General features: G+C 43.0%; 1 protein-coding gene across 1 annotated transcript in view; it reads left to right on the plus strand.

Moving 5' to 3' along the window:
• CADPS (calcium dependent secretion activator) overlaps window positions 1-16635 on the plus strand; it is a gene marked incomplete at its 5' end in the record, with an annotated part of 471496 nt that overhangs the window by 413158 nt on the left and 41703 nt on the right. The window contains one exon of the mRNA XM_080812815.1: window positions 12314-12346. Within this exon, the coding sequence (XP_080668941.1) occupies window positions 12314-12346 (33 nt within the window). The remainder of the gene's footprint in view (window positions 1-12313; window positions 12347-16635) is intronic.

A 16635-nucleotide genomic window follows, 5' to 3' on the forward strand; every position in this document is an offset into this window, starting at 1 on the left:
TGCCTTTGTAGAAGACATTTCTCAGAATCATGTTCCCAATCAACCAAAAACCTTGAAGAAGTTACTCTGGAGTAGACACATTCCTCCTGCAAAGTGCCTTTCTCCACTAAAATGTTGAAAATTCTACCACTCGGGGTTTTTTTTCAGTACTTTTTTATAGAAGAAATATATATAGGGTTAAAAATGAAATAGTACAGAGGCGCCTGGGTGGCTCAGTCATTAAGAGTCTGCCTTCGGCTCGGGTCATGATCCCGGGGTCTTGGGATCGAGTCCCACATCAGGCTCCCTGCTCTGCGGGAAGCCTGCTTCTCCTCCCACTCCCCCTGCTTGGTTCCCTCTCTCACTGTGTCTCTCTCTCTCAAATAAATAAATAAAATCTTTAAAAACAACAACAAAAAAATGAAATAGTACAGACACTCTTAATAATAATTTTTTTAAAGAAACAACAGTTCTCTGGTCTGCCCCTTTCTACCCTCAATCTCTGACCCCAGGGATCAAGGGATCAGGGATCAAGGGATTCAAGGGATCCTTGAAACAATTTCGTTTTTATCACCATAACCCCAAGTACTATTCTTACATTGCTATTTCTTGATTTACTGATCTTAGAGATTTCTTGACTCCTTACAGTAATAGATGGAGCTTTAGCTCACTTCACCATCTTTCACTTCTTCCCCGTCTTACACTTCTTCCTGTTATGGTTGTATCAGTATTGTCATTCCTCTCTCAGCATCTTGATTACTTTAAATTATACCCATCCACCTTGAACTCTTGTTTTACACATGATGAAGCTGTTGGCACTGATGCCCTTTTCCTTCTCCTGCTTCCTCCTCCAGTTGCTCTCTTGTTCTAACATGGGAATTGGATGACATATCTCTTCATTCTTAACATTTTAAAGTGTAGGTCCCTGTATTTATGAATGCCTCTTCAGGCTACCAGCACTGTCCACTAGAATTTCCTGCAGCGGTGAAGTATTCTGTATCCAAACTGTTGGATACAGCAGCCATGGGCCAAATGTGGCTCATAAGTACTTGAAGTGTAGCTAGTTAGACCTGAAAAGTTGAATTTTTAGTTATATTTTGTTTTCATTCATTTAAATGTAAATAGCCACATGGAGCTATTGGATAATGCAGGGCCAGACTAAGCTTAATATACAAGTCTGATTACAGAGAACAACCTTTTTCAGCAAAAATAGTGATAATAGCAGACACATAACTCTTATTTACCATGCCCTGAGAACTGACCTGCCAACTCAGTTAATAACCCAATAATTCTATGAAGAGTAGTAGTATTCCCATTTGATAGGTGAAGAATGTGAGGCATGGAAAAGTCAAGGAACTCATCTAGTAAGTGGTAGAGCTAGAATTTCGTCCCATGAGATCCAACTCCACAGTCTGTGCTCTGAACCACTTCTTTCTCCTGCCTCTGCTCCCATTTGGAAACCCCTACATCTTTTTTCAGCTATTTCCAATCTGCTGATCAATGGTGTGGGTACAGCTTCTCCCATGTTCCTGGCCTGAATGATGTTTATCACGGAGCTATATGCATTTAGATGTCAAGCCTGCCAAATCCCTTTCTGTCGCAAAAAGAATGAAAACTGAAAGCTGAGGAAGGATATGGGCAAATGTAGGGACTCAGGGCAAGGTCACAGAAGGGCTCGCTCCCCGGTCATGGGAAGGTTGTCCCTTTGTCCTGCTCATTGCAGCAACAGCAGTACAGCGGCTCACAGGTCCTAGGAGGGTTTGCCAGGTCTTTTTATTCCTCCCCTTAATGCGAATTATCTTTGTGAGTCCTCCCCACAGCCCAGAGAGGTGCAGAGGAAGAGGGCTGCAACTAGAGGGTGCTGGGAATATTAAATTGGATGGTTCATGAACAACACAGAAAACAGTGCCTGGCACAGGGTAGAGACTCAGCACATGTTGCCTATTGTAACCCTTTTATCTCTTTGCCAGGTCTACCCGCAGAGCCATGCTACGCTGTCTGGTACCTGTGGGAATGGTCTTTATTTATCTCAAAAGCTCTCCCTTTTCCCTGTTACAGTGTTTTTCCTGGAGCCTCATGTCCAGAGCTCTTATAAGTACTAAAATATTAATGAGCCTCTTGTTTTAGTACCAGAGTGTTTATAACTTTTTCAAGGTGTGGGTAGTGCTTCTATTCCACATTCTTCTCAAATCTAACCTGCCTTGTACACCATCTGAAATTCACAAACTTTTTTTTTTTTTTTTAATTCTGGAAGGCATCAAGAGAAAACAGTCTGTCACCCTGTTACAATAAATAAGGACCTGAGGCTAGACAGGTAGATGAGATCAATCAACTAATCAATGGGCAAATGAAGATTAGACATAATTTTTTTATTTTTTTCCGTACCCCCACCGTGGCCTCTCACTTAATCATGTTCTAGTCCAGAGATCAGAAAACCACAGGAAAGGACGAGAGAGTAAATATTTTTGACTTCACAGGCCACACAGTCTCTCAGCCTCTGCCCTTGTAGCATGAAAAGCAGCTAGCAACACGATGTAAATGAGTGGGTGTGGCTGTATTCCAATAAAACTATATTTATGGACATTGAAATGTCAATTTACTATAATTTTCACATGTCAAGAAACATTTATTCTTCTTTTGATTTTCTTTCAACCACTTAAAGATGTGCAAACCTTTCTTAGCTCATAGGCCATACAAAAACAACAGGTTGGATTTAGCCCATAATCCAGTCTGCCAACTTTTGTCTAGTCTATAAGATATGGAGAGGAACACACGTGGCACAGTCAACTCTCAGCTAAGTGAATTAAACACTAGTAATAATAGTTAATGATTATTGAGCTCTTACTGTGTACCAGGCATTGTGTTGAGCACTTGACATGATGTTAAGCCGTTTGACCTCAGAAAAATCCTCTGAAGATGATAGTTGTTATCCTCATTTTGCAGATCAGGCTATAGAAGCTGTGGAAGGTTGAGTAATTTTTCCCAAGGTCATTCCCCAAGGTTCATCACTCCATTAAGTGATGGAACATAATCAAACCAAGATCTGTGTGACCCAAGGCTTCTACACCTTCCACAAAGCATGCTCTCCTTTTCCCAGATCCCAGGTCATCAGTAGGTCAGAAGTGGTTTTAGAAAGAACATCCCTTTCAGAACATCAACATCTTGGTGTGATGAAAGGACTCTGCACTCTATAGCCTGACTTGGGATTATACTCCAGTTCCACCAGTTACTGGTTGACGTCTTGAGAAGTGCTTAACCTTGTTGAGTCTCAGCATTCTTCTTTGAAGCAGGGAGGGTGAAACGAGCCTTCCCAGGCTCTATAGTGATGACTGACTGAGCTAATTATACATAAGGTGCCTACTATAGTGCCCCATACAGATGTGCTCAATAAAGATCATTGAGGATCAAGTGAAAATGAGGTCAGTCACTAATGTTTTTCTAGCCAGGAGACCCAGGAATACCCACATCCCCTCCTTGACCATCAGGGACCACCCAGCAGCTTCTCCCAGGGTAATACAGGCAATGAATAAAGGTAGGGGAATAGGAGGTAAAAGAACACCTTAATAAGTTCTGGCTGTCCACTGCTGCATAACAAACTATGGCAGAATTGGTGGCCTAAGAGAGTCATTTTGTTTTGCTTACAATTTTGAGGGTCAGGAATCCAGGATGAGCTCAGAGAGGAGATTCTTTGATGCGTGTGGCTCTGACTGGGGTCACTCTCTGGGCCGCATCACCAGGTGGCTGTGCTGTGCTGGGGCTGGATGGCTGATAATCTGATATGTCTTCATGTGGCTTCTTTCTGCCTATATGGAGTCTCCTCCTACTGATCTTTTCCATGTGGCATGGGCTTCTGACAGCGTGGTAGTCTCAGGGCACTCCCACATACACCGCCACTGGTTTGCAAGGGTAAAGAAGTGGAAGCTGCCAGCCCTTCTCAAGACTTGGCTTGAAACTGGCATGGCATCATCTGCTTCATGTTCTGTGAATCAGAGCAGTCATAGGCGGACAGAGGAATAGACTCCACTTTTCCATGGGGGAGTGGCTCGCCTATACAGGGAGCAAAATCACTGATGACAAGCTTCTTTGGGAACAGGTTACCACATTGGGACCTGGGCCCTGCGTCCATATTCCAGTGCAGAGCACTAGAGATAGAAATAGAATAAAAGAGAGTCCAGGCTCAGAGCCAGCAAAGAAAAGAAGACAGCCTGGCCTCTTACAGCAGGGTCGGTCACACCCTGTCACCTGAAGCACTTTGGTGTACAGATACCCAGCTAGCCAGGAGACAGCCCACCCGGTGCCCTGGAACCCAACCGATCAAATCAGCCCCTTTGCAGATGACAGGAAAAGAGAATGTAAAATTAATAGCCAACATTTATTGAACATGTACTACGTCCCAGGCCCTGTGCAAAGATTTTTAATATACATTAACTCGTTTAACCCTTAACCTGCACCAAAGGAATCAATAGAAATCAAATGCTTAGAACAGTGCCCTGCACATATTAAACACTTTGGAAAACTATCCTTTTTTAAATTAATAATTCATACAACCGCCTTGTGAGGAGTTACTATTGTCACTATCTATTTTCAAATGGGGAAGCTAATGTTTAGAGAAGTTAATTCCCTGGCCCACAACTGGAAGGTGATAGAACTATATGCCAGCCTCAGTGTCGAACTCGTCCCTCCACCTCCCCTCACTCTTACCCCTGCACTGTATTGCCCATGCTGCCTGAGATCAAGAGACACTTTCAGCCCCACAGAGGCAACAAATACCAGTTCCTTTTGCCCACACTTTTTTTCAATGTCCTTTTAAGGCTGCTGTAACTTAAAAACCAACTATAAGAAAATGCTAGAAACCTCCATCCTGGGTGCCATGACCAGAAGTTCATTCTGTCAACAGATTTGTACTGAGCCCCTGCTATGTATCAGGAAGTGTAGGCACTGAGGAGAGAGAGAGTTCTTATTTTTCTGTTTTGTTTTCCTTTTTTAGAGATTTTATTTATTTATTTGTCAGAGAGATTAAGAGAATGAGCACGAGCAGGGGGAGCAGCAGGCAGAGGGAGAAGCAAGCTCTCTGCTGAGCAAGGACCCCAGTGTGGCACTCGATCCCAGGACTCTGGGGTCATGATCTGAGCCGAAGGCAGACGCCACCCAGGTGTCCCAGTTCTTACTTTTCATAGACACAAGGATGGTAATAGATGATAAAATTCAACATAAGAGAGATGATTATTTTTTTTTAAGATTTTTATTTATTTATTTTACAGACAGAGATCACAAGTAGGCAGAGAGGCAGACAGAGAGAGAGAGGGAAGCAGACTCCCCACCAAGCAGAGAGCCCGATGTGGGACTCGATCCCAGGACCCTGAGATCACGACCTGAGCCGAAGGCAGCGGCTTAACCCACTGAGCCACCCAGGCGCCCGAGAGATGATTATTTTTAAAGAGAGATGATTATTTATTTGAGCGTTGGCGAGAGGGGCAGAGGGAGTCTCAAGCGGACTCCCCCACTGAGTGTGGAGCCCATAGTGGGGCTCATCCCAGAGCCACGAGATAATGACCTGAGCCAAAACCAGGAGTCCAACCCTCAACCGACTGAGCCACCCAGGTGCCCTGAGAAATAATTATCTTGTGCCTGGTGGTGGTCCTACATAACATTTTTCCATGCTGAACTGCCTCAACTTGCAAAACAGTAGTAGTAATCCAGATCTCTGTGATTGCCTGGGTTAGAAAAATGGAGAAAGGCACAAAATAGCAAAATGATCCTTGCAACTGAAATCTCAAAAGCCAAACGCTGAAGTAAATGTTGCTAGCCCCGTGAAGTAGCGTCATGGCTGGTCGTTTCTAGGCAGTAGCAGAGAAATCAGCTCCAAGCTCTGATGAAGTCAAACAAACTGGGGTGGCTTTAGCTTGTGTGGAGAATAAAACACTTCCTTGGTTGATGTTTTCTTAAGCGACCGTGGTGAGAAAGGCAAGCTCAGACAGTCACTAAGGCAGTGGTATCTGTTCAGACTTCTTTTTTCTTCCATCTTTGAGTCTTACCCACTAGATTTCTGTTTGCAAAAAGGGCCTAATCCACTTTTTCTTTCTTTCTTTCTTTCTTTTTTTTTTTTTTTTTGTCTGTGCATTGATTTAATAGTATCAAACCCTGAGGTCCTCGTGGTCTGCACCTGGGTTGCTTTTTCCCCTAATGAAGCAAGAGAAGTGGTTTAAGCCCCCACCGTGCTCCCTATCAAAGCTACACAATGATTAACTCAGGTCCCCTTATTAGGACCAGGCAGAAGAAAATCCCTTAGTCATCAGCATTGTGAAAATCCCAGGATGGTGAGTGTTCAATGAAAAGATTACCTTGGGCACCTGAAAAATAATGGAAGAGCTCAATAGAGAAACCATTAAGCCTGTCTACATACACTAAGTCAGGTGGAGGGTCGAGGTAATTAGCTGGGACATTCAGGCCAGAGAAACCGTTTTGGACGTTCTGCCCCGACTGAGTCATTGCAGACAATTATTCAAATCCCTCATACATTTTTCCCGGAGGAGCCATTTGAGGTTGTGTCTATACACACACACACACACACATACACACACACGCACGCACGCATGCACGCACGCATGCAAAGCAAGAGTTACATATGAATGGTCAGTAAAAGTGGTTTCTATTTACTTGTTTGTTTTTAACTGAATAATAAGCAGCTTAGGGGATGGGAGGTCCAAAGCTTTGACTTCTTAGCTGTATAACTTTAAGCCAAGTCTCTTCATCTCTGTGAGCCTCTATTTCTTCAACTGTAAAATGGAATAATTAATAGGTGGTTATGAGGATTAAATATAACAAATGCAGTATTCCTGACTCATTGCCTGGCAAGACATAAACACTCAGAAATGTTACTTATAGTTACTAGTTGTGGATGGACATGACTCATTCTGTGTTTGGAGAGATTGTACACTTAGACATAATCGAAGAAAGGGGCCAGGAATCGTGGAGCAAATGCCTTCCTCTACAGCCCCCGATGTGGTGCCTCGTACATAATAAGTGTTCTTTGCTTCAGGCATGTGAGAACATGAACAAGTTGTTCGCTGACCCTTTGTCTCCCTCCCATCATCTTTGGTTTCCCTCAGGCTTTCCTACCTTCTGTCTCCTTTTCTGACCCCCTTTCCCAGAACTGGGAAAGTCTTTCTGGGAGGTCAGGGGCAGGGGGGCCGGTGCCCATGGGTGCTGCTAGAGAAAGGGTATTCTTTGCCCCATCAGCGGGATGGTCAGAATGCAAGGATTTCAAGAAATGACATATGGATGAAGTCACGGTTCTTGCCTTTTCCTTAGGGTAGCTGAGTGCCTACTTAGAAAAGGTGCCAGACCAGGTATCTGAGGCAAACCCCTCCCTCTCCCCCTTATCTCCTGCACCCCAGAGCACATGGCTTGGTCCCAGAGAGCAGGAGGTATGTGATTGTTGACTATAACTAAGCGCCCTGGCTTGGGGAAATGCCCGCTTGCTCAGGCCTAAACTCAGCCATCCTGAGTTAGTGAGCAGACCTTTGCCATCTGCCTCAAGGTTTTGAGGGTGAGTCTCTAGTCTACAAGATGTTCGGTGAATTGGCAGAAAGTATACCAGACTGAGAATCAGCTCAGATACCTGCTAGTAACCTGGGGAGATTCTAGCATCCTTTTTTTTTTTTTTAAAGATTTTATTTATTTATTTGACAGGCACAGATCACAAGTAGGCAGAGAGGCAGGCAGAGAGAGAGAGAGGAGGAAGCAGGCTCCCCGCTGAGCAGAGAGCCCGATGCGGGGCCCGATCCCAGGACCCTGAGATCATGACCCGAGCCGAAGGCAGAGGCTTCAACCCACTGAGCCACCCAGGCGCCCCTCTAGCATCCTTTTTATGGCAAGAAATTGCGCATGCACTAGAGATGAAGAGTGAAACTGTCACCACAATCACCAAGATGAGGAGCACGTACTTCATTTACACCAATAAGGCAATATTTCCAGTAACCATGAAGTTACCTTAATCAGCTCTTACCCTGTGCCAGCACTGTCCTACACACTTAGATGGATTATCTCATTCAGTCCTTGCAGTATCCCTTTGAGTAACATTATGGTCATCCCATCTGCAGAGGAGGCTCAGAGAGGTTCAGTAACCTGTTCAAAGTCACCAAGCTAGAAAATGGCAAAGCCAGACTTCTAATCCCACCAATGTGGAGCTCATCTTAGCCACTTCACTAGAAGGATTTCATTTAAAGTTAAAAAAAGAAAAGAAACTAGAACACACGTGCATGCACACACACTTCTGAGAAGCACTGATGGGAAAACATACGTAATGACAAAATTCTGTAATATAGGTAGTACCTTTAAAGAAATGGGTGTTTTATTCATTAAAATAACATCTACATACAATGGAAAAGCATCCAGTGTAGACCATAGGGCCTGTTATTTATTTGATCTAAAGACAGTGTCTGTCGTGCACTTGAATTTTTCTGACCCTTGGCAATAATTCTGAAGCCCTCATGGGTTGGGAGGATCTGGTCCTTCCTCTGAGAATATAGCTGGCAAAAACATATCCTATGGATACTGAAAATAAATGTGATATTTAAAGGCAGCACTGTTGACGGTAGGCAGGAATGGGTTCAGGAACCAGAGTTCTGATGCTGGCTTTGCAAATTTATTCACTCTGCTATATCTCAACATCTATCTAAAAGACAGAACTGATGGAAGCTTCTCACCTCTTAAAGAGACTAGAGTCAGAAGATGAAGCAGCCTTGGAGGTAACATTGTCACCCAGGAAAGGCTCACATCCAGAGCTCTCCACAGAGCTCCTGCTTGAGCTCCTCAACCGTCAGAGATGACCAGTACCTGGATGGACCGAGAGAGTTGTTTGAACCTTCTGGGGCCCTTCATTCTACTCGTCCATCCTGACTCCATGCTCTAGAACCACCATGAAAAAGTTCAGTCTTTCCACATGGAATCTCCTTAATTAATACCAAATGAACATTTCATTTTCTAGGCAAGATCTCTCTGTTCTCATTTTCCTTATAAGAAGACACTCCTATAACCTCATCATCAGTCTCCTTAAAGTTCAGTGGCCAGAACCAAAAGTGATACGCCACATTTTTCTAAACAAAAGTGGGACCACAATTCATTCTGAGCTATTTTTCCCTGTTACTATGGGATGGGAGGAAAATCACTAAGAGAGAATATAAGTCAGCAGTTATCCGGTGAGAAACAGAAGGCTGCTGGATGTAGTCGGGTGTATGGTATTCATTCATGACATAGAGCTTGCCTGATCTTCCCAAACTGCCTTGAAAGGAATAGAACTTGACTGGTGTCATTCTCTGAATTGAAACTGCATGTTAGTGGTAAATGGAGAGTAGGCGTGTTTAAAGGTTGATCATTTCAGCTGTAGCAAAACTCTTACCAACTGCCAAGCACTGACTCCACAGAGCAAGGAGGCAGTTTCTAGTCGAGAAGAGTTATTTTACCAGCACCTGCCCCAACAACCACTGATGTTTGAATTCCTCTTATACATTTCTGCCATGAGGGAGGAGGTCAGGAGTCCAAAAGGAAAAATAGGAGCTCAGGAGACCACAGTTGAGTCCTGCCTTCTCTGCCTTCTGGCCTAGCTCATGAGCAAATGAATTCTTAAGTGCTGTGGGTTTTAGTGTTCTCATTTGTAAATAGATAATGCTTCATAGCCCCCATTTTGCTGGGTGGCTTAAAGAAGAAACTGTAATGAATGTGCTTTGCAAAGCAAAAAAACATCATATAAATGTTAGATATTGTAAGTGAGGGAGACTTGAAAGAACAGAAAGCCACCTTCTTGCCCAAACTAAATTCTGCATCTGGAATGGACAGGAAAGATTTGGTGTTGGGACTCATTTAGTAGAAATGTTAATTGTGTGAAATCTGGAAAGCTTTCCTGATATCCCTTTAATGGCCCAATGTGGGCCTTCTCTTTTCGCCCACCAGCATTTGCAAGAGGTCAGCTTTCAGAATGTCGGCTTTCCCACTGACTCATGAATGGCTTCTCAATCTGGCCATTCCCTTGCTTAATTTTCAACCACCCTGAAGCCATCATTGGTCACTTTCTTTCTCTACTGCCTTCCTTCTGCCCATTTTTCCTGGGTGCCCTTTTTAAACCAGGTACCAAATGTGATATTTGTACACAGCTGGGGAGACAGCTGTGAGCAAGACATGACATTCTATGGGACACAGACATTGTACAAAATTACTGAATTACAGTTACAATCAGTGTTGCAAAGAAAAAGTGGAGGGGTCTAAGAGAATCTATAACAGGAGAATCTAGGAATTATCTTGGGTGCTGGTGATGATTCCAGATGTTTGGATGCATTGACCTCTCAATAATTAACTATGTGATATGTGTGGTCAGCCTTTTAAAGTTTATGAAGCACTTTCTCATATGCTTTTTTCACTCGGTCAGGCTCTCAGCCCTGTGAAGTACCCAAAATTACACCCTATTCTAGAAACCAAGACTATGGGACTTGATGGACTTGAGGGTCAACTAGTTCTGCCACTTAACAGAATTTTGGATGCTTAATCCCAGGCTCTTGCGCTCCCCGCCCCCATCCCCACCATTGGTTCACTGGTTTCTCTTACTTGGGAGTTGGTATTGTGAAAAGTAGCTTTGGAAAAAAGAGCAATAAGGGGAAATGCTCCCGTGGATCCTTTTTTAGGAGACATGTGGGTAGAAGCTGTGATTCCTGATATTGGTCTCAGCCAAAGGGCAAGAAGAAGCCTACCTGTGATGTGAAATGTGACCTGTGCCTTGCAGTCTTTGCAGTTTCCAGTAAGACTAAAAACCCTCTCTGACCCCAAATATAGCTCATTGGTCTCACCTGTGCCTAGAGTAACATGACCTGGGTTCAAATGAAACACACAGAAGAGCAGACATACTCCCATAGGTTTTATTCCTCAAAGCCAGCTGTTCATCGATGTAGCCCAGCACACAGAGCCCACCCACATTTGCTTATGAATTGATGGTCTTAGCGGCCATTTGGTCGGTGCCTACTCTGTCCCAGAACTTTACGTGCACTCACCTTCAGATGACCCAGCTAAAATAGGTATCTACTAGTGGCTGCATTTTGCTGATGAGGTAACTGAGACTCAGAGAGCTGAAGTAGCTTGCCCAAGTCACACAGCCTATAAGTCATAGAGCTTGAATTGGAACCCGGATCTGACATCGAACCCCATGCTCTCAAACACGACACTCTCTCCCCAAAACCTGAAAATAAATTTCATAACTACTTCCTGCACTTTCCATCTGAGGTTTTTAGTATTTAAAACCAGGAGACAGGGGCACCTGGGTGGCTCAGTCACTTAAGCATCTGACTTCAACTCAGGTCATGGTCTCGGGGGTCCTGGGACCAAGCCCCATGTCAGGCTCCCTGCTCAGCGGGGAGTCCACTTCTCCCTCACCCTTCCACCTGCTCAGACATGCTCTCTCTCTCTCTCTTTCAAATAAATAAATAAAATCTTTTTAAAAAGCAAACCAGAGGGGCGCCTGGGTGGCTCAGTGGGTTAAAGCCTCTGCCTTCGGCTCAGGTCATGATCCCAGGGTCCTGGGATCAAGCCCCACATCGGGCTCTCTGCTCGGCAGGGAGCCTACTTCCCTTCCACTCTCTCTGCCTGCTTCTCTGCCTACTTGTGATCTCTGTCTGTCAAATAAATAAATAAAACCTTTAAAAAAAAAAAAAAAAGCAAACCAGAAGGCACAATAACAGGGGCTGGGCTTTAAAAGGCTCTAGCACCCTCCCAACCCCTCCACAGATACCTATCACCCTCTGGGTGAAGGACACCCACCCACCACATCCTCTCCCCTTACAGATGCTTTGTTGAAACTCAAGGATTCCATTAGGACAAACTTGTGGCCAAATGACAAAAAGACACTAGGTACCAGAAGCCACAGCAGCCTTAGTTGCTTTTCCATACTAGCAAGCCCTCTACTAATCAGTTTGGGTTTAGCTAGAGTCACTTTTCTCCTTTTTAAAGGGACAGAAAAAAATACGAAACTCCCACACTAGCCACGGGATCCCGATCAGTAAATATTTGCTCATTTTCTTTCTTTCCTTCTCTTCTTTCTCTCTCTTCTTTTCTTTCTTTTCTTTTCCTTCCTTCCTTTCTTCCCTTTCTCTCTCCCTTTCTCTCCAAAGCAGTGGCTATGGCTTGGAGAGGAAAATAACCATCATATTTTATTTTTAGTATCTTTCTATGTTTCTTGGCCAGCTCCGGGTGGCCAGCCTACTGTGTTAACTGATGATGACACACAGCCCAGAGCTGTGGACCATGAAGCATGCACACCAGCCTCACTCCTGCCCTCTTCTTTCCTCTGTAGGTGAAGGCCGCTTCCAAATATGTGGATGTACCTGTGAGTATTCAAAAATTGTTTTTGTGGGGGTTTTTTGCTTTCATGAGAAATTTAATGGCACTGTTTTCATTAGTTGCTGACTTGAATCATCAGAAAGAGAGAAGCCAAGAATATTTCATGGTAAAAATTTTTTCAGATGAGGAGAGGGTATGGTTTCTTTCATCAAGAAGAAAGATCCTATTTGAGGGTAAACCCTGTTGCCTTTAATTTCATTTTCCTTGGTTTTTCTGATACAGTTCATTCTGTTATCATCCTGCCCACCTCCCCTCTGCATGCACACCTTGGGAGTAGCTGGGAGCTAGAAATTTGCACAAGGTTGACAGTATTTTTTTTAAAACAAATAAATTCTGAATTTGTTCATTTTGGGGTCAATTCTGCAATTGTTTTAAGGAAACCTTACAAAACTGCTTATAATTAGTGCAGACCTCATTAATGAAGAGAGCTCTCAAAGTTCACAGATAAAGCACTTGTGGTTGCCCAAAATTTACATTTAAATTGAGGTTAAGTACTACACATGAATGCTGGAGTGTGGGATTACCTGTGATAAGTCAGGATACATTTATAGACAGATTTTGCCCTGCCTATTAGCAAAATAAAATTGGAGAGATTTAAATATATTCCAATAAAGGGGAAAAGAAAATGATTCTGTTTCTCCATTTCTAACAAAAGAGGTGTGAGTCTGTTATAAAATATTAAATTTAGAGAGCTTATCTCAACAGCCACCAAGGGTCTTGAACTGAACGTTTCTCATTCTGAACGTGGTTAAGTACCCTCCTTGTTCAAATACTTATTTGTTAAAATTTGTTTTTTTCTAAAAGGATTTATATTAACATTTAAATTCATTTCCCCAGGAAGCTAAGTGTGTAATGGTTTATTGGCTTATTTCTCAAAGGATGGCAAAATGGAAAATTGGAGTGAATTTAGCATTAGCATATATTTTGTTTGTTTAATGAAAGAATGTACAATCAATAATTATGCTTTGAATTTATATAATACTTCTCATCGAGGGACCTCAGACTCCTTCACGTAGATAGTCTTTATAATGGAGAAGAGAAAAAACTCTCATATAACTACAGCAAGGAGAGGCATTAAGTAATTTCTTTTCCCAAGCCCCAAAGTATGGACTTTCAGTTCACAGGGAGCAAACTACTCAAATTCTCTGGGCCTGTTTCTCCATCCTTAAAATAGAGGTAATAATACCCAAGCTACGGGTTTGCTATACAGATGAAATGACATGTGTATATGGGACTCTCAGCACCATACCTGACCCTCACTAGACATTTTAGCAATAGGGGGCCCGTGGGCGGGGGAAGGGGGTGCCCACACTGTATTGCACAGCTGGGAGTAGGGAGGGAGGATGACTTTGCTGATGGTAGCCCTGTCCTGTACTAGTCTTCAGCAGTAACAGAAATTGAAATTCCAGGCTCCCAACCCAAGGGTCTGGTGGCTGAAGTCATTTTCTGTAGACCTCCAAGTGGAGGGGAGAGCTCACCAACGAGGTTTGAACAGATGCCCAGTAGGCAAGACCCAAATAGATGGAGAAACTTGATCTGGCAATCATTACTATCAAGTGAAATTATTGGGGAGGTCCAATTATTTGGAGGACGTCAAAAAAAGTCAAATATCAGCAATTTTGTGTGGTACGACCTCATTCCTACAAACCAGTTTTAGATTTATTGTAAAGAAAAAAAATGGACTCTACCTCTACAGGAAAGGGAACAAAAATGCATTAGCAGAGTTTACACCCTCTAGGGAGACAGAAAAAAATGATGAAGCATGTTCCAATACGTGGTATATTTACCAGTCTGATATATGATACAATAATCATAATCGCAATTGCAACCAAACCCCATAAAGCATTCACTGCATGCTAAGTGCTATTCTAAGCATGTTACATTTAATTTCTACAACAGCCTCACTTTAAGGATGAGAAAATGGAGGCACAGCGTTGTTAACTTGCTCAGGGTCCCACGGTTGGTAAGTGGCAGAGCTGAGAGTTAAACAATTCCCCTTAAACACGATGCCATCTGCAAGATGATTTTAGTACACAGACAAACATCTTTCTTAGGATAATTGAGTAGTTATCTAGTGAGTATTAGAAAAAATGTGGTTAGTACATCAAACCCATGATTTCACCAATCATTATGGCTAAGGACAAAGGTTAACTTTAAAATTAAGTTAACATGTATTTTTATACCAGTAGTATTATAGTGAGAATATGGTGTTTTAATAAATAAGCAATTTTATAGAAAATAATAGTATGTAATACATTGTATGTATATTGTTTACTTATCGTAAATAATAGTAATCATTGACTTCTCAAAACAACTATGTGGGGGGGCGGGTAGTACCAGCTTCACAGGTGAAGAAATTGAAGCATAGGAAGGTTAATAGCATGCTCAAGATCACCTGGCTAGTAAGTCAGAGAGTGAGGATTTAAGTGCCAGCAGTTTGACTATGGAAACTCTCTAGCATATCATTAGCTCACACTCCACCTTGGAGGGAATATTTACACCTGGAAATTGGCAGGTACTACACATCAAGGTTTGTTTTTTGTTCTGTTTCATTGTTTCTGTTCTCTGTTTTGAAGAGCCAGCGTCCCAGCACACCAGCTCCTATCACCTCTTTCTTTTTTTATTTTTTTTTCCCCTATCACCTCTTAAATCAGTGGTCCTCACACCAGAATGGGGAGCATTAGTACTTGTTTGTTTGTTTAATTTGTGTTTGTTTTTGTCCTTTTTGAATAGAGATTTCCAGCCCCTAGTGTCCAGAGATTCTACTGCAGTAGTTGAGGGGGGAGGGGGCGGGTTGGGAAGGAGGGCGGTGGTAGCTTGGAAATCTTTTTCTAAAGAGCTGATCTGTAGCGCAAGTTTGGGAACCAAGGGACTAATTTCAGTGACTCTGGACCTTGGCTACATCTTGGAAACACCTGGGGAGCTTTGACAAGTATTAGTGCTAGGTTGTCTGCCAAATTAAAACAATCTCTGGGGTGTGGGGTCTGGGCGTTAGTATTGTTTAAAACTCCCCAGGTCCTTCTCATTGGCAGCCATGTTTAACAACCATGGATAAAATCATCTCCTGAGTTGTTTCTGGCTCTGAAGTCTATAAGTTCATCTGTGTTGCCCTGTGAGGTTTTTGGCACACGGCTTATTAGCTCAGTTCCTTGTGGGGACTAGTAGTTAGTTACATTGGAGATTTGTCTCTTAATTATCCACACTACTGGAAAGAAGTGCTGTTACCAGTCATTCAAAACATTGCATAATCCCCAAAGCCTCTCTCTTTGTCTTAGAGGTAATATTTGACCCTTTGGTATACATAGCAGATTTGTATTTCTAATTAGGGCTTGCTTAGGTGACTGAAAATGTAAATTTGTTTTCAAGCTCAGAAGTACCTGGTAGGGGCAAGCTAGGATTAAAATATCCTATTTGTCCTAAGCCACAGAGTGGCTTCTCATCCGCCACACGTGGATGGAGTTAACTATACAGAGACTCCTTGCTTTGTGTCCTGTATTTACTAAAATCCACATCCTATCCTTTCAGTCTGCCGAAGCCACATTTAAAATAAACGGTGTGAGGTACTAAACGTCATCACCTGGAGTTTTTCCCCCCACCGTGTTCAGAGAGCAATATGGTATAAAGCTAATGTAGCTAATAACATCAGCTGTTTGCCGAGAATATTTTCCATCTATAAATGCATGTTAGCTTGTTTGTCTGGGAACAGTTTGTATTTTCACCATTTTGTTTGGACTTTTCCTCAATGACAGAGGATCACCACGGTGACTCTGGCTTTCTCCAATAGTCACCTAGTGACCCTGTACCCACAGAGGAATCGGGACAGCTTGCCTCTGCCCTTGAGAGTCCCAGATCCCAGTGGTTGAGGAATCTAGGGGCTGGGGCTGTTGTTTGCTCAGGGCATCAGGAAAAGTGATAGCACTGTTACCAACTCACTCATGTGTTTCAAACAATTACCCTCTTCCCTCTTCCTGGTCTACCAAAAGAGGGAGAACAAACTTGTCAGATCTGGATGTAAAGCTGGAGAGAAAGGAAGGAGGTTGTGAGAGGAGGCCTAGGGACTTTATTATGAGAAAATCACGTATGTTGGCATGCAGGGACTTCGTCTTCTTTATTTGATGTTGGTTTCTCTGAGGCCCCTTTCTTCTTCTTGGTTCCAAAGTAGCTTCCAGAGATAGGTAAGGCTATGAAGTGATATAATATTGTGGGGCAGGGTGGGGAAGGGAATCATAGTGGCTCATGTTTGTATAGCAAATTTATGGCTTTTGAAGCATTTTG

The sequence above is a fragment of the Martes martes genome, assembly GCF_963455335.1.
Source record: "Martes martes genome assembly, chromosome: 1".
NCBI lineage: Eukaryota > Metazoa > Chordata > Mammalia > Carnivora > Mustelidae > Martes > Martes martes.